At 34.4% G+C, this 18,250-nt stretch overlaps 2 protein-coding genes across 4 annotated transcripts; one reads left to right on the top strand and one right to left on the bottom strand.

Annotated features, from left to right (window-relative positions):
* The first annotated feature begins 2,412 nt into the window (after positions 1 to 2,412).
* On the top strand, positions 2,413 to 4,685 carry LOC115983911 (stress-response A/B barrel domain-containing protein HS1-like). Its single transcript, XM_031106773.1, has 2 exons — positions 2,413 to 2,922; positions 4,306 to 4,685. The coding sequence occupies exons 1-2, from the start codon at positions 2,783 to 2,785 to the stop codon at positions 4,505 to 4,507; spliced, it is 342 nt and encodes a 113-aa protein (XP_030962633.1). The 5' UTR covers positions 2,413 to 2,782; the 3' UTR covers positions 4,508 to 4,685.
* A 2,157-nt stretch (positions 4,686 to 6,842) lies between these two features.
* Positions 6,843 to 17,876, bottom strand: LOC115986399 (putative disease resistance protein RGA4). 3 transcript variants are annotated; one of them, XM_031109391.1, is made up of 11 exons: positions 14,178 to 17,876; positions 13,318 to 13,442; positions 12,248 to 12,347; positions 11,918 to 12,054; positions 11,294 to 11,408; positions 10,650 to 10,958; positions 8,510 to 9,787; positions 8,063 to 8,156; positions 7,874 to 7,977; positions 7,309 to 7,413; positions 6,843 to 7,180 (listed from the first exon to the last, which is right to left on the bottom strand). In XM_031109391.1, exon 1 carries the CDS (start codon positions 17,664 to 17,666, stop codon positions 14,292 to 14,294), a length of 3,375 nt encoding a protein of 1,124 aa, XP_030965251.1. In that variant the 5' UTR covers positions 17,667 to 17,876; the 3' UTR covers positions 6,843 to 7,180; positions 7,309 to 7,413; positions 7,874 to 7,977; positions 8,063 to 8,156; positions 8,510 to 9,787; positions 10,650 to 10,958; positions 11,294 to 11,408; positions 11,918 to 12,054; positions 12,248 to 12,347; positions 13,318 to 13,442; positions 14,178 to 14,291. The 3 variants fall into 3 exon arrangements, 2 of the variants coding, with proteins under 2 accessions (XP_030965251.1, XP_030965252.1); XR_004090712.1 differs by lacking the exon at positions 13,318 to 13,442 and having other exon boundaries at positions 17,367 to 17,449; XM_031109392.1 differs by lacking the exon at positions 13,318 to 13,442.
* Between the last annotated feature and the right edge of the window lie 374 nt (positions 17,877 to 18,250).

Genomic DNA, 18,250 nt, shown 5'->3' with positions numbered 1-18,250 from the left:
TTAAATAAAAATTTGAACACTCTGACTCTAAATTTTTTTAAAACCCATTAGAAATAAATTTAATTATGATTATCTTAACAATATTTTGATATTTTTAAATACAAAAAAATTCCTAACAACAATCTAATTTTATTTAAAATTTGGAAGAAATAGTAAGCCCAACAACAAAGTAATTTTTTTTTCATCTAAAATCGTTTTAAAAAGCCCATTTAGATCTTAATAAATTTGAAATAAACTAATGGAAAGTTCATAGTTTACATTATACTATCATTGTAATATTTACATTGTTTCTAAACAAATGTGTACAATATTGTATAGTTTTTGCAAATATGTGTAGTATAATTATCTATAATTTAAATCTTACATTGATAGTACAATGTAAACATATAATCATCATGAACTAATAAATAAAAATATTTTAAGTAGTAATAATTAAAATTCACTTAACGACAACAATTAACATGTTCATTATATTAAGAAAAAATATGTCATATAAACCTATAGTTTATTTTTTATTCTATTACTAGAACGTACTATAGACAAATTTGGAATAAGAAAATCATTTAGATCGTAAGATTCATATTTTACCTAAGATGTATATTTTTACTGACCTCCCTATAAAAAAATCCTAGAGCTGCCATTGTCTATGTACACAGCACATCATAGACTTGTCTTGTTCTCTTGCAGATTTCTGTGTAGAAGAGAGAGAGAGGGGTGATATGAAAAAAGAGTTGCATGGTTGACAAAAATGCAAATAAAATCATGCACAAAGTATGAGAACATGAATAAGGATTTGAGTGCAGGAAATAAGCATCGAGGTTTCACTTATATCTTCACCACCATTGAGAATATGGAGTGGAGGGTATTGCAGAGAACATGGTTTTGTGTCCTTCACAAGGATAAACATATGGTGATTGACTGCAAATCCACCACTGTTAGTTCTTGAGTATTGCTATACAAACACATTTCACAGTATTTATCAAGACTTACTAAACTGAAAGATTATTATTAATTTTGACATGCTAGAAACACTACTTTATTATCTATCATTCATAACTTGCCACCTCAACGAATGTGAAAAATTTGTGAGAAAAATTGTCTTTAGACTTACTGTTGTGGATAACAAGAGGTGTAGTACTCATGTAAGGTGTACAATCCTGCTTCACCATCTTTGTGTAGAATAATGACCGGTTTAAGTTTGTTATATTGATCAACATTTGTGCAACTTTAATAGAATGAGCTGGTGATGAACTTTCTTTTTTGTTCTTTTGGTTTAATTAAGTTTAGGCAGTAGAACATGAACTAGCATCTGCACTAGAAGTGGTAAAATTAGAAAACATTTAACAAAAGCAAGAAAATTGAACTAAGCTATCTATGCAGATTCTAATATCAGCAATCATAGAATTAAAGATTTAGTTCTCATCTCTTTCACCCTTAATATGCACTCAGACGTCTGAATTCCTTTCATCTTGACTGTGCAGCAATCTTAGTTGAAGCAATCTGGACCTATAGTTTTCTTGAGAATTGCGAGAATGATAACATGGATGGTCCCAACTATAGGCTGCAGCTTTTGATAAATGCAGACAATGTTGCCAGCATAACCGTAGTACTGGAGTTGTCCAGATCTGACAGCCTGTTTTTGATAGAAGCCCATGTAATAAAGCCATGGAACGATTGGTTGTTTGAATTGATGGTGTTGAACTTTATTTCAGTTACATGTATTTATCTCTTCATATTGAAGCAGATGTGGTTGTTTCATTTGACCGCCAGATCTGTCCAGTCTCTTAGCTATGCTTCTGTTTTTCATTGTATTCCGGCTAAATGGAGTAATGCGCTACACAATTTTTCACAACGGCTGAGATGTTTGCTGTGATTGGAGGACTGTCAGCTTCCACTTGGGTTTACTACTAACACTACTTTTATTATGCACCAATCACAACAAGCTATAATAGCTGTTGTGAAAAATGTTGTGTCCCTAGAACATAATATTCTTTTATTTGCTTTTGCTTTCTAAAGGTAGGAATTTAAGATTGTTAATAAGCGTGTTAAAGATCTTCTTTTTAGGTGGGGAGGGGGTACTGTATTGGCTTTTAGGAAAAGGAATACCAAGCTTTTCACTCTTCCTCTAATTATTTGATGCACTGAACAAGTAATTGCAGCATGGAGAAATCCTTCTTTCTTGCCTATAAAATTAGGAAGTATTTATTTGCCAAGGGCATACACTAACCAACACAAATGAAGATGCACCTGCCCATGTGTTTGTTCTCTCAGCTTTCAACAAAGACTGTCTTCATGCTGCTTACCTAAAAAAAAAAGAAAAAGAAAAAAAGAAAGTCTTCATTTTTAGCCAAGTAAATTGAAAGATAATAACAGGACTCAATAAAGCTATTATTCAACTGCTTCCTAGGCAATATGGGACAACTTCCATAGGGCCTTAAGAATTATTTCCCCTTTTTGTTAAGGAGAGGAATGGATGAGAACATGAGGTCCATTGTTAGAAACCTCAAGCGCATTTCATAAGAAGATAACTTTAGTGTAAATAGTAGATGTGACGTTGTGTTACAAAGTTGTACTACAAGCCAAGAGTTGAAGAAGGTGTTGAAAATGAAAGGGCCTCATTTAATTGGGATTGGTTGAACAATATGGTTGGTTGCAAATATAAAGCAGGAGAGTGGCATTGTGCATAAAAGGGTTAGTGGCCAAACATTAGTGGGAGAAGAAGACTAAAAAGAAGTAAATCACTTATTCAAAGTATACTTTTGAGAGAAAGAAAGAAGACAACATGGAGGAAGCAAAGGGCGTTGTGAAACACATATTTGTAGCAAAGTTCAAGGATGGAACTACACCTAACCAAATTGACCATCTCATCAGAGAAATGGCCAATCTTGTCAACCTTATTGAGCCCTTGAAGTCTTTCCATTGGTAACCATTTTTCTTGTCATCATTATTGTTTGTTTCTTTTACAAAATATGCTGAGTTAAGAAAAAAATATGTACAAATAGTTTAAAACATGTCTAAGAAAGGAAGTTATTTATTGACATCTCTCATGCTTTCAAGAACTAAAAAAGCTTGTTTGTGTTATTATGGATCTTTACAACATCTGTAAGGCTCTGATCTCACTCTTGTTATGCAACTTGAGAATATGTATAAGAGATTCAGAGATGCATGCCTTTTTGAATAATAAGATATTGTATCAAAGCAGCTGAGGTTGACTTTGGATAAAGAGGGTAGTGAGAATCTGCCACTTGCATGTGATATACTCTCAACTAAATCGTCAATTTTTTCACAGATAAAGATGTACAACTCATACACGTATGGAGCGTATTGAAGACTTGAAGTTACTCAAAAGAATTACAATCTCAAATATAGAAGATCTATAAAAACCAAAGAAAAACATAGACTGTAAATTGCCTAAAATTGTCATCCAGTCATACAATATTTCAAAAAAGAGGACATAATTTCAAGCCAAGGATGCACAACACCATCAAGGGTCCTAGAATTCCTCTTTCTCCAAATTGTCCACATTAAAGCCTAGGGGAACAATGTTTAAATATTTAATCCTCCATTTTATCAATAAAGTTACATGATTTAAATATGCTATAAATCCATGATTAGCTCAGAAGCATTTTTACTCGGGTAGAAAAAAGAATCAGGAGAAAGAGAACAGTTTTAGAGTGAAGCCAAATTTGATATACTACCTTGCCAAATGATCTAGTATACATCTTAAACTACAGATTATTTTTATTTTTATTATTATTTTTTAAATCTCTCTCCTTTAACTATTTATTCAAGTCATTTTCCATCTGTTACTAAAGGGTCATTTAGGTGAAAGCTTTCTTTACATGTCCTACTTAGTGCTTGGTATTGGTCATTTCTAGGATTGAGAATTTGTTTCCAGTCATTTTGAAAGTCTTTATGCTTTTTAAGCAAGAATCGGATATACAATTCCTTCAAAAAGCAAGAAAAATACTGTAAGAATGCTACAGCATGAATAATCTCCTGAAATAGTTCCAATGACTTCTCATATTGTTGTTGTATACCCCAATTCGAAAACATGAAAGACTGAAGGAACTTTTTGGGCACATCTTTCAAATTCTAAATTGGCCTTTTAGCTTATCACAGGTATAATATGTGTTTAATTATTTGTAGCCAAATGCTGATTCAATCTGTTGGTGAAATGATGCTCTTCGGTCTTCAAAACCAAGAATTTTTTTTAGTGAACTTTGATAACTGAAACACTGGTTTATGACCTTGAACAGACTTCATTTATGTAAATGATTTTTGGTCATGTTATGTGATTAACAGGGGCAAGGATGTAAGTGCTGAGAACAAAAATCAAGGTTTCACTCATGTCTTAGAATCCACTTTTGAGAGTATGGAGGGTGTTGCAGAGTATATTGCTCATCCTGCTCATGTTGAATACGCAAAGGCGCTACTGCCTCATGTGGAGAAGTACATGGTGATTGACTACAAACCCACTACTCTTAATTTTGGATTGGAAGGCTGATAGCAGTCATCTAAAATCTTACTTCACAATATCTCAATAAAAACGAAAAACTGATGGTGATTATTTTATTTGAATTTATCTGAGTGTCTTTCAATGAATTTTATTCGTATTTATGTGTGTAACTGTTACTCATTTTGAGGTTAATGTCTTTGTTTATTATAATTGCATTGATGCTGAATATTTGCTTCTCTTTAGCCCTTACATTTTTTTTTTACCATAATATGAAGCTATTGGGTTGTTTAATATTTAGTGTAGTGTAATGTAAAGTGTAATACCACTGGATGGTCAGGAATCCTTTTCAGAAGTGTTTTTACCTATTTTCTTGGCTAGAAATCTGAAGTTGTCAATAAGAGGGCACAGCTGCAAATGTTGAACTGGAAGCAACTAATAATAAAAAAAAAATGTTTGTGAAGAGGGATGTTGAAGAAATTAAACCTTTTTATAAGCTAAATGGTACTTATCCATCACCTTAGATCTTAAATTTCTAACATCACATCGGTTCTTTAGTGCAAATAATTAGTGTTTTTTAAATTTAAAAAATTAAAAAGAGGGAAAGGCATCAGACTGCTTTCAAAATCATCAAAGACAACCCATTTCATTATATGCTTCCTATGTTGGAATTGTTAGAATGCAGCATCTCTTTTTTTTCCTTGTCACTTAAATCGCAAATAGTAAACTTGGCTTAAAAAAAAAAAAAAAAGAACAGAGATAAAACATGGATTCATATTCAATTTTGCAATTAAGATGAATGAAGTAATGTAATTTGAGAAAATTGTGATAGAAAGGTATGTTTATTTAAAACTTGGTAAATTATATAAGCTCCACCCCCACAAACTTGTGTGTGTGTGTGTGTGGGGCAGACTTCTCAGTCCCCTAAGTTACCATTATTACTTTTCCTTATTTTCTTTGTATAATCATGCAAAGAAAAAGCAATCTTAAATCATCAAGAATTTACTTATAGAGTTTTTGTATTTTATAATTCTTTCTCCAAAAACAAAAGCAAGATCACAAGACTTTTGTGTTTTATAGCCATATTCAAATAACCAAAGCAAAAGAGAAAGCATGAAAGTTATAGCCACTAAGATCAAAAGAAGGAAGCTATATGTTTTATTCCCCCAACTTGCATCAAAAGCATACTAGACACAATGTGAATGTCGGGCCTTAGGCCTCCTTTCTTTTTGAACTTCAGTTGAAGGGCTGCTTTACACCCCAACTCATGGTCATGGTATTTTCCTGCAAACACTAGTTCATTCTGCTTCTCATCCTAATTTTTCTGTGAACAGTGAAACTCAAATAGAAAACTAATGCTAGGATTCACTATGTAATAGGATCCAGAGGGTACACTATAGGAAACACAAGTTGTAGTAAGTGGGATCCTTTGAGATATTACACCGACATTAACGTTATCTGGACCAATTTTTACAAATTCAACATTGTAAGATTTTTCTTTATTTTTAAAATGGTTTTAACCTATGACATCTGCTCCTAAGGATAGCTCCTTAAAATCAGACTAAAACATCAACCACTTTTAACATTGTAAGATATTTGATAAAAGGAATCCACCAGATTTGGTTGGTAATGATTGATAGTTGATCACAAAAAATAAGATCTGGGTGGAGGTAGCTTGTGCCTGTAGTATTTGGGTTTTTTTTTTCAATAAAAATTTCTTTAGTAAGATATCCTTATCTATCTCTTGTTTCTAGTGTCTTCTAATTAAACTATAGTTTGCTTTACTTAACTAATTTAGTAGTTAAGTAAAATTAAGCATATTAATTAATAATAGTTAATTAATGATTTAACTACTAGTAACAATAGTGATTAGATTTGTTTTTAAAGCAAAATTATTAATAAAGTGATTAGACTTACTTTGGATAGTTGGGCTTACACCCATCTACATTTATTTTAACCAACAAAACATCTATTGGCACAATAAATCATTGTCATCATAAATACCCTTTATCTCTAGTGCATAGATTCCAAACTAAATTTTGAAGTTCCACTCCTGTCCTAGTATTTATACTTTATGTTGAGATAGCAGAAGCCTTGATTTATTTTTATTTTTTAGGTTATGAGTGAAGCAAAAAAATAAAAAAAAAGTGGGTTTGTTTGAAACAAAAGTAGAAAAATAGGAGAAACAATCACATAGAGAACACAGATTTACGTGGTTTGGCCTTAGGCCTACATCCACGGGCAGCACCAGAGATAGTTTCATTAAAAAAATAAGAAGATTACAAAAGTGACACAAAAACACTCTCACAAAACCCAAGCCCCAAGTACACCCAAAGAACGCTCTCTCACCAAACCTAGCAAACAAGTATTTTCAAATTCTCTAAAGTCTAAACCCGGTCTGCAAAAGACCAAAGTTGTGCATTTTAAAGAACTAAGCATGACTGGCTATATATACAAGTGCAAAGCCTATTTATTTGTCGCCATTGATATCTTCTCATCCTATTAATAAGCAATCACCAAATTTCGTTTGGTGTTGAACGTGTATAAATGGAACTAATTCAAACCATGTAACACTTTGTCTTTTTGGTAATCCACATTTCTTGTAAAGCAGGGAGGGAATTGCAAGACCCTGATAACAAATGAAATTCCTCTGGGCTAGTAATAATGAAGTCAGAGCAACTGGTTGCATCATCTGCTCCAACATGTGATGTTTGCATTCTTGGACTGTTGGAAATAAAAGTAGTCATGAGATAGGGTGCGAATTATAGCACAACAGTCATCCTAAATGAAACCAAAAGTAGACAGTTATTATGGAAAAAAAAAACAGTTACTTAATCAATATTTACCCCTACATTTTAGTGCCACTCTATTGCACAAAAGCACAAGCCCTACTCAAATGGTTGATGCATCAACTTCACATTTTTAAGAGATGATATTGGCTTCATTTGTCCTGTAACCTGTGAAAAGTGAGTCACCCGGCTTAGTTAGGACAAAATTCCACATTTTATTCTGTGCTTACAGTTTCTTGATCAATGACAAATGAACTTGTATGTTTGAACAAATCCGTATTGTATATGTTACCATCTTGACATAGTAAGTGTATAACCGAAAAAACCTATTCAGTAAGGTCAAGAGATGAAATGAATTATGAAACAAGAAAACGGACTGAAATGTACCATTGGTAAATTTTCTATGTTCTATTAATTATATAATGTACGCAGATTTTAAGGTTTCCACGTTACATGTGTAAAGACATTTTTGCTATTATAGGATTTAGAATATAACGTTTCAATCACCCAGGAGACATTAAACCAAATGAATTCAAGTTAAACACTTCAAATGATATGTTCTTAACAAAAACTTTGAAAACCATATGGGCAAGAACAACAACAATGTAAAACATTGTACATGACTTACGCACAAAGCTTGCATTCCCTGATGTTAGCGAGCGCATGGATTGATCTAACATGTTCTCAATCCCAGAATTTTGAAAGAGGAACCAAAGTAATATTCCGCAGTATCTACAATGAAGAGTTATTGATGCAATAGTTCAGGTAGAAAACTAGGAATTTCATACATTGGAATTGAGAATGGGCCTCACTTCACCTTAAAAGAAAATTTCTGCATCGAAAAGTATTCATGGAATGAAACGGCAGGGGATTTGTGTTCACATCCAGAGTCACCAAGAAAATGAGCTCCACTAACAGAAAAAGTTGACATAATCGTAAAATTAATACAAAGATATTGCAGGTCTAATTAGCATTTGGACACTGAAAATAAATTTCCTCTTTGGGACCCAAATTGTTATAAAAGCGGCCACTTTTTCCTCCATTCAATTGCTACTGTTACATTGGACTCAATTTGAAAGATTATTGACAACTCATGAATTTCTATGCTTGAAAACAGAACATTCTCAATTCATATGTTATTTTAAATATTTCATGTAGTCAGTTGTCCATCGCTTGATTATAACTTTTATAATACGCTAATTAACTCCAAGAATGTTAGGCTACTTCAAAGATGAAAGTTCAAATGCATATCTAAGAAAAGAACCTTTATCATGGAAGTCTTAGGAGTCCTCTGATATGGAAAGTCACATTTTTTGCCCTGCAGCAACGGCTAGTCAGTCCAATATGAGTTACTAATTATTTTTAGATGAAAAGGTCTAATAAGTATCATGAATTCATTTAACATTTTCTTTGTAGCATTAATAATTTGTAAAAATATCATAATTTTCTCCATTCTATAGTTATTGGTTTTTTAGCATTCAATCAGAAAGTTTTTTAACAACTTGCGAATTTGTATGCTTCATAACAGAAGATGTTGAATTCACATAATATTTCAGAGATTTCATATAATTAAATTGTCCTTGGATGGAATTATAACTATATGGTATGCTAAGTACTAATCACCCAAAAAAAAAGGAAAAAGAGAAAAGAAAAAAAAAAAAACTTATATGGTATTCTAAGTTCCCCCAAGAATGTGAGGCTGCTTAAAGGCATTAAATGCTTACTAAGAAAAACTACCGAAGAAACAAACCATTATCTCTTAGGAAAAACATTCTATTTTTTCCTGCTCCAACAGCTAAGTCTAATGTAAATCATGAAAATGATAATCACTTAATTTTTTTAGTAAGTTGTACTACTCACTCACATATTGTTAGTGCATGAACTGATGGCATTCTCACCAACTTAAGAATATCCATTTCTAGACTTATGAAGAAGAAAAGGCTACAAGCACTGGAACATCCAATCCTGTTGTAATTGACAAATTTTGACCCACTAAAATATTTCCCTTGATAGTTCTTTTGTTATGTAATTTCTAAAGGATGGTTTTTGTCTTTTTGAGTACTGATATGTACAAAATAGTGACAATTTGAAAACCATATAAATAGCTTGCGTAAAAATCATCAGTAATATTTTTACATGAACATAAAGCTGATGCTTCACAAGGAGTCATTGAAAAGTCAAACGATCAGTCTTCGGAAATTAAGCAACACTGAAACTAGGCAGCTCTCTAATTGCTAACACCAAGCCACAATCTTCATCCATTCCATCCTATCAAACATAAGTTTGCAAAATAAATTTGAAAAGAAAAGAGAGGAAACACCAAAACAATAATATTTCTACCAACTGGCAAAAACAATTTCAAAACACATGAAGTAAGAAGAAATGAGATACAGCTTTTTGCTAGTCTCTAAATATTTTTATTACTAGTGTAGTAAGAAGAAACACACTCTCAAACACGTCCACCTAGTATTCAATGCTCCTGTGGCTAACTGGCTCCTGCTTCCCAGCATATAGAATCAAATTTCTGATAAAATCATCCAACCTGAAATAAAAGGAAGAATGAATGTGAATGTCTTCCAAGGGCTGGAAAACAACAACATGCCTCGATTCAAGAGAAGACCATGTCACAAAGTTGAGGGTAGCTAGTAAAGTATCACAACATTGTTCTTACAAAATTTGTAGTATTCTTTGATGTGGTGGCATATGAATGGGAACCGAGGATATTTTTGGATTCACATTATACCAAAACACACACACACACACACTAGTTATCAATTAGGTCAAGCATCCATGGCATATTCAAATGATGATGATAGTAGCTGTACTCTTTATAAAGACTATTATCTAACAATTATATATCATTAATTATCAACAAGATCAGGAATTCTGGAAGCCACAACAGATGGTCATTGGCAAGGCAAAAGACTGAATTCATTCAAGCAGTGCCCAAAACTGTGCTTCTTCTGGAAAAAAAAAAGTGTCATAATATGACCAAACTCTAAAGGATGAATAAAATGAAAGTCATTCGGAAATTTTTATATGCTATTTTCATTTCAATAATGCAAAGAAACACAAATTTTGCATTAAAAATAGATATATAACCACTATAAAGACAATGCAAAAATAGTTTAGAGACTTTTAATCATATGGAGACATTCGAATGCCAAAGGCAGGTAGGGAATTGGTTCAATAGGTGCAGCTAAATGGTAAAAGGTAAGTAGACAGAACACAGTACTGAACCCAAGACACATCCCTCCACCTAGCACTTATAAGGGGAAGAGGTGCCCGTTGAGTTAGAGCTCATTGGCCAAATCTTCCTCATCATTAATTCAAGTATCAAGACATAATCTTAGTGGATTTACCCAAAAATACCAAAAGCAACCTGTGAAATATTCATGATCTACCTTACAGGACCTTGAAACATGGAATTGCAATACTGGAATGCAGTTCAGTTCATCATGAAATGACAAAAATCAACAATAGAGAATTGCTGTTGGTGACATTCCCAGTCGGAAAAAGATTGAATACATCATTTTGTAATTTGATTTCCCTTTGTTGCTAGTGCATCCAAACTAACTTCAGAAGTTCCCTCCCCGTCTTATTGCTACACTTTCTTTCTTTGGTACCCCACATTAATTCTAAGTCAGGGAGTTGCAAGACCACTAATAGCCAAGGAAAACTCCAGTGGGCCAGTAATACAGAAGTCAAAGAACCTGTTGGCATCATCAATTCCAATGCGTGACCTAAAAGTTGGTAGCATCCCGGATTGTGAAAGTATTATAGACAAATTGCATATTATGTCAAGAGCGTTGTTAATTACACAACGGTGTATATGGCGTGTGCATGCCACGTCAACTGAAATCGTGGATTTAAAACATGATTTCACAATTTAAGTGAGAAATTGTGTTTTCAACACATGATTTCCAAAGTGTTGTGTGTACGGAGTGTGCACTCCACGGTGTGCAACAACAATTTCCCTTATGTCAAAGCGTTCATCCTAAAAAGAGCCAAAAGTAGACATAATATTTTAATAAATATCTTATCTTACCTTTTTTTTTTTCCACTCTACTACACAAAAACACACGCCCTGCACTGACTGTCGAGTGTTGATGCAGCAACTTCATAGCTTTAAGAGAAAATATTGGTGGCTTTAGCCATGTAACCTGTAAAAGTTGAGTTACCTGGTTTAGTCAGGACAAACTCTACATTATAATTGTTACAATAATGGTTAACATAGGAAAAATTTCCTATCAGTTTAAGTTTTTGGGACAACTAGTAGTTTATCATGGCATCAAAATATGTGTTCTTAAGTTTGAATCCTATCTCCACTCTACCTCCCATTTCAAAGGGATGCATTCTGAGTCCTGCTTATGTACATAGGAAAGAGCAAACATTTCCAATATTTTGACATGAACGTAAACTAATGCTTCACAAGGAATGAGATATTAAGCTATATCTACAACCATGTAGTAATCGAATTGCTACCAGCAAACCATCATCTTCATCCATTCCAGCATATAAAAATTAAATTCAATTAATAAATTAAAAATTAAAAAAAGGAAAACAGAGGAAAATAAGTGTTTTCACCATCTTACAATTAAATTTCCAACAAGAGAACCTTTTAGCCTAATCTATATGGTAAGATATAATAAAGATGAGAATGAGATCTTACCAATTTACTTTTTGCTAGTTGCTGCATATTCGTTTTTACCAGTATGGTTGGAAGACATATAAACTATTGAAATCTTGTCTGTTTAAGTATTCAAAGCTCTGGCTTAGAGACTCCTATAACTGAGATAATCACCATACCTAAAATGAAAATGCGGAATGAAAAGAGAGAGAGAGTAGTATCTAAAAATCATAGGGAACTTAGAAAGGCGATGCATGAATATAAAGAAACAGGGGAGTTAATACCAAGCTGGGGTCTTTTTCCATGCCACACTACGAAACATAGGTTCGAGTACATAAATAAATAACCATATATGAAACTTAAATGACTTACCACTTAATTTTTCAGTGGTGGCTTGATAATTGCAATACCAACTCGCTTTGGATAAACAACCAACTCTTTGCAGTTTTTATATTCCAAGCCTGCCTATATTCTGCACACAGAATCAAATGATCAAAAAAATCACTATGCTCTCAATTGAAGGGGAACAAGAGGACTGAATTTTGACAGAGATATATGGACCTATAGAAACTTTGAAGCAAATCATATCTTTGGGTCTTTTTTTTTTCTTTGCTGTTAAGTTCAGGAGAAGATCATATTTCTGAAATGCATTTAATATTAATCCAGTAAAACATAGCCAACCCCAAAAATTTTAGGACTAAGGCTGTGTTGTTGGGTCCGACTAGATCATCCTACTGAATAATGATTATTCACCATAAATCTATTCCAACATCTCCAAGTGCCAAATTTCAATTCGTTTATTTAAAATCAACTCTGCAAACCCAAAAGTGCAGTCTTATCATTTATACCAAGGTACAGAGGCTTAGAACAAAGAAACAAGTAAAGGATTTACTCGTCTCCCACCCCCCCCCCCCCCAAACAACCCACCCACCCCTCTTTTTTCCCCTTGGGGGAAAAAGAAACACAAAACAAGATAATTAGCCGAGCTGTTCACTCACTGCACTTGCCCGAAAGGTTCTCAACAGGCTCAGATATTTATCCCTAGTTTTGTTTCATGCTTCCAATTTGTTTTCCATCTAAGATCAAATAAACTGGGAGATCATCAAAAAACACAAAGAGAACAAAGAAGAAGAGTTAAGAACGTAGCATTTGAATCACTACAAAAGATTAGGATTCATAATTAATCTACATTTATCTAGAAACAAAGAAGATGAACCAAGTTCAGGCCCTATCAACTATAGGACATGAAATTTTTTAGGTGGACCGTCCCCTCTTCCCCATTAGTGACTTTGTGATATTTATTAAGCTTTTATTTTTTTTTGGAAGAATATTGATTAACTCAATATCACCGTAGTGTTAAATGCCAAAAATCAGAGATCCCACTGGAACACTACTCCAAATTACTCAATAACCTTTGATTACAGGTGACTCTAACCAAGTACCTGAGCTAGATCAGTTTCCGAAATCCTCAAAGTACCCAAGGAATAGACCCTTCGCCATATTTTCCACAAAAATCTTCATATTTTTTAGATGATCCATACTCACTCGATGATTAATCCCATTAAATCTGTTGATCAACAAAAGGCATATTCATTTTAAGGCCATTCATGTAAACAGATTACAAAGGAGCAGGATTATGCAATGACAAAAAGGATAACAATATTCCAATAACAACGAAAAATTAAAAACATTAAATTCTGTTTCAGTGCATTACTATTGGCATCCTAGAAATGCAATGCGAATCTCATAGAGCTTTTAGGGTTTAGGGTTTATATAACAATGGAATCCTTGGCTCCTCATTGCATGAATCAAAATAACAACTGCGTTTTTGCAAAAGGCTTAAATTAAAAATCAATAAACTAAGAAAATGAGTTGCATTCCAAAAAAGAAAAAAAGAAAAAAACAAAAAGAGAGTGAACAACTGGAAAGAGCACTTGTTCATGGATGATATTGGGTTGGCCAAATCTTTCTTGTTGAAAAAACTAACCAGAAGAAAAACTTATAAACAATATCCAACAGTTTGGTTTCTCTCAAATCAATCTTGGATTTTTCATTGTTAGAAAGCATGAAAAACCGAAAAGTTTCACTAAAGCGAACCCAACATAATTATATACCATGGTTGAGTATATTTATTGTTCTTATATTTTGGAAACCCACAAAAAATAAAAAAAATAAAAAAAGATAATTAAAAATTTCTTTATTTTTTGGAAATCAACAAAATTTAAAGAATAAAATTCCCAAAAATTTACTATGTTTTCTCAGCAGCCATACTTAAATTATACTCCTATGAGATAAGACATACCAGAGGTTATGTGGCGAGTGGCATGGTCGAGGCTGAGAGTGCTAGCGTTCTTGAGGTAGCTCAAGAGGAACTGACTGAAAAATGGACTGGTTCACATTCTTTCAGCATATAAAATCACCAATTTCCAATTTCAATAACAGGGACGTGAGCGATTTTGAACCAGTCTTCCCCATTTCCCCTTTCACATCTTTTCTCCAAGTCGGGACATCCATAAATTGTTAGCTTTTGTAAAGACTTGAGAGATACCATCTCATCAGGGAGTGATTTGAGATTTGGACAATCGTAAATCCAAAGATCTTCAAGGGACGTGAGATTACTAATCCCATTGGGAATTGATGTTAGGTTGTGGCTGTGTACAATTTGAAGGTGTACAACTGAGGTGAACTCTGGGAAAAACGTCAAATTCGGAACTCTTTCGTAATGCAAAGAACTGAGGCATTTAAGATGCTGCCATTCGGTGCCATCATCACCCATGTCACTAATCGAATCAAACAGCTCACAATCAACAATCGACAAGCGCTCCAGTGAGGTGAGATGGTGCACGGCTAGAGAAAGAGATTTCAGCTTAGGGCCTCCTCTTATGGATAGTTGCTTGAGAGAACTCAGGTTTGACAACCAATCATCTGGTAGAGCCTCTGTATCCTCTATAGAAACTAAAGTCATAGACTTTAATTTGGAAAAAGGAGAGGACAAGAAAGAGGAGGAAGAAGGAAGCGAAGAAGTCATCGCTATTGTCGGTTGTAAAAATTTCAAACTGACTCTACGCAACTCTAGACTTTCTTCAAGATACGGAAATGGAGGCAGGGAAGTTAGATTAGGGCAATCCGCAATATATAACTTAGAAAGACGACGGAATGAAGGCAGTGACTGGTGATGCGGATGTTGTTGGTGATCTGTTGTTGATGTGCTCCTCCACCATCCCTTCAGATTAGGGCAGCGGACAATATGAATTGACTTTAGCGATGGGAAGAAGGATAAAGTAGGAACCTCCTCATTTATATCACCATCTGATATGTACTCCAAAACTTCCATGCAACTAACCGATAGAGATTCTAGAGAGTGGAGTTGAGACAGTCGCGGAAGCTGTTGACATCTCTTACAATCATATATACATAACCAAACCAGATTTGTGAGCAAAGGAAGCCAACTTGAAATTCTCACACCCCCATACCCTTCCACAGTCAACGATTTAAGATTTTGGTGTGGTTCGAGGCCTTCTAATAACTTCTCATCACCATCGATGTCGTTGTCGTCATCAGAATGAATAAGTCGACTATCTGTATGCCATCTTAATGTCAACCTTTCAAGATATTGTTTTGCCCTAAAATTGGCAGCACTGGGTTCTGAATAAACATCTTCCAAACATCTCAAATTTGAGATTCTTAGTTCTCCTCTCAAGGAGTTTAGCGAATTCAATTCGGCTAGCCCACTACTAATAGGCCCAGAGGTAGAAGCTTGGTTGTGTTTCACAACAAATGTTGATAACGTTTGAAGGCATGTCATTTGCCCTAATCCAACAGGCATATGACTCAAACGGTCACAAAAGAAATTCTCAAGATGCCTGAGGCCAACCAAAAATCTAATGTCTCCAGGTAATTCTTTAAGATTCACACAATAATTGACTTTTAGTGTTTGCAATTTCCAAAGTCTAGAAATAGCATTAGGGAGAGTTTCAATACCTCGATTCTCAGAAAAATCAAGGAAAGTAAGATGTATTAACTTTTCAATAGAATCTGGTACTCTCTCAATATGCACTCCCGGTAAACCCAATGCACGCAATCTTCTGCAACTCAAAATAAGTTCATTCATCATTGATTTGTCTATTTCCCCCGCCCTATGACCGTAACTAGGTACAAATGTTAGAAGACATGTACGTAACTTCTCTGCTCTAACTAGGAAACTTGAAGTGTCAATAAAAGACGAGTCAATATAAGATGGAATTGACACATGACGAGTTTTTTCATCAAAATTGTTTCCATCCAAAGTAATTATTGTGCACTCTGCCCCTGCAACTAATCGTGCAAGATCATGAATTAAATCATGCATCTTGTATTTTAATCCTCCCATTGCTTCTTCAAAGAAGGACCTCCAAAGCAAATCCTTGAAATACTCATCTGCAACATCTTCTAATTCTTGGTTTTTGTTTGATGGTCGGATGAAACCTTGTGCTATCCATAGTTGTATGAGTGTCACCTTATCGATCTCATAGTCTTTAGGAAACAAGGAACAAAAGGCAAAACAACTTTTTAAATGTGATGGAAGATGATCATAACTCAACTTCAGAATTGGAAAAATGTCATTTTTTTGATGAGTTGCAATTTCTAGTATATTATTATTGACATATGACCATTTCTGCTCTGTTTTTTCCAAGCACAATACATTTCCTATAGACTTTATGGCAAGGGGTACCCCTTGACATTTGTGCACAATTTCCCTTCCAATTTCTTCTAGTCTAGGATTATTGGTCCCTTGCCCTTGCCCTTTTCTAAATGCTATTTGCTTGAATAAAAACCAAGACTGTTCTGCATTAAGACCTTTAAGAGTGTATATTGAATCTGGGCATGTAATCTCTGCTACCAATCTCGCACGTGTAGTTATCACAATTTTACTTCCCTTAGCACCACCCACTAAAAGGTCTTTCAACCTTTCCCATTTGTGATGATCCTCATTCCACACATCATCCAAGACAAGTAAGTACTTCTTTTGATTAATTATTTTTCGAAGTTGATCTTGTAATTTATCCATGCTATGGTCTACAGGTTCCATACCAGTAGCCGATATTATTTTTTGAATAATCATTTTCACATCAAAGACATCAGATATACATATCCACATTTTTAGCTCAAAATGTTCTTTGATGTTCTTGTCATTGTATACAAATTGAGCAAGGGTGGTTTTCCCTAACCCACCAATCCCCACTATAGGAACAGTTGAAACATTCTCTTCATTATTAGGCTCCAACAACCGTTTTATGATAGCCTTCTTATCATCTTCTCTTCCAATAACCTTTTCATCAAGCACAAATGAGTGAGTCTCTTCCCTATCCATAATCACAGGAGCCTCTACAGTCAAGTGAAACAATTTCCTATCTTCCGCTATTGCATTTAGTTTCTGCTTCATCGCATTTATTTTACCACTCATCTCTCGACGTAAAGCAAGTCGGCTTGGAGTTGAAAAGAAATTGCGTACCTTTTTAGGAATAATCCCACTCGTCCCTCCTTGTCGTAAAGCTTCAGCAAAGAACTCACCCAACAAGTCATCTGCTTCATAAACTACCTCCTTGAGCTTTTCGAGCCAGTCCTTAACTTGATCGCTATGACTCTGCTGCTTTGCTGCATCCCGAAGTACAGCTTGAATAGTGGAAACAGTGTTCTTGATGTTTTCAACATCAGCTTCGACATCCCAAAGTGATGCGACCTCTTTGAAAGCCCAAGAGCCCAATTCTTCAATGATTTTTTGTGCAACGCCATAGAGCAGTCCTTCGGCCATTTCTTTGTAGCGTGGAAAAGGAACTTCGAAGAGCAATACGAAAGCTAGAGGATGGGCTTGAAGTGCTCCAATGTTGGTGAAGGTAATAGTGCTGCGAAGAAAAATCAAGTTTTAAAGTGGAAGTGTTAACATTATCAGTTTTCCTTTATAATTTCTTAGAAGAATCGTTATCATGCATAGGAAAATAACAAGAAGCAACAAGTCAGTGATTGGCCCTTGCATTATTGAAGCTAAAGTCTAGGTCGTCGTTACAATGAATCCAATGAAAACCGTGTGGTCGAACAAATCACCAGTATACAATGAATCCATTGAAAACCGGTGGGACCATGTCAAATTAAAGGTGGGTCCTCCACCAGAGCAAATTACCAATATGACCATGTCTTAAAGGTTGGTCCTACTACTCCACCGGAACCAAAAAAAAAAAAAAAAAAAGGAAAATGACGTGGGAGTGACCCAACGCTATTTTTCGTTTTTGAATTTCTTTCCTGGAAAATAGAGGGGTGTTTATGGATCGGTCTAAGTTGATTTCGTGCCCAATTTAAACTATCACTTTGGCTCCGTTTGGGAGGAGGGAATGGAATGGA

This window comes from Quercus lobata, chromosome 4 (assembly GCF_001633185.2).
Source record: "Quercus lobata isolate SW786 chromosome 4, ValleyOak3.0 Primary Assembly, whole genome shotgun sequence".
NCBI lineage: Eukaryota > Viridiplantae > Streptophyta > Magnoliopsida > Fagales > Fagaceae > Quercus > Quercus lobata.
The sequence above is the reverse complement of the archived record's forward strand: the minus strand, read 5'-3'. Positions and strand labels throughout refer to the sequence as shown.

Bases quoted from the DNA above. Each gene is read 5' to 3' on its own strand.
- LOC115983911 (XM_031106773.1), top strand. From the start codon at position 2,783: ATGGAGGAAGCAAAGGGCGTTGTGAAACACATATTTGTAGCAAAGTTC. The intron at 2,923-4,305 runs GTAACCATTTTT...TGTGATTAACAG, and splicing joins CCCTTGAAGTCTTTCCATTG to GGGCAAGGATGTAAGTGCTG.
- LOC115986399 (XM_031109391.1), bottom strand. From the start codon at position 17,666: ATGGCCGAAGGACTGCTCTATGGCGTTGCACAAAAAATCATTGAAGAA.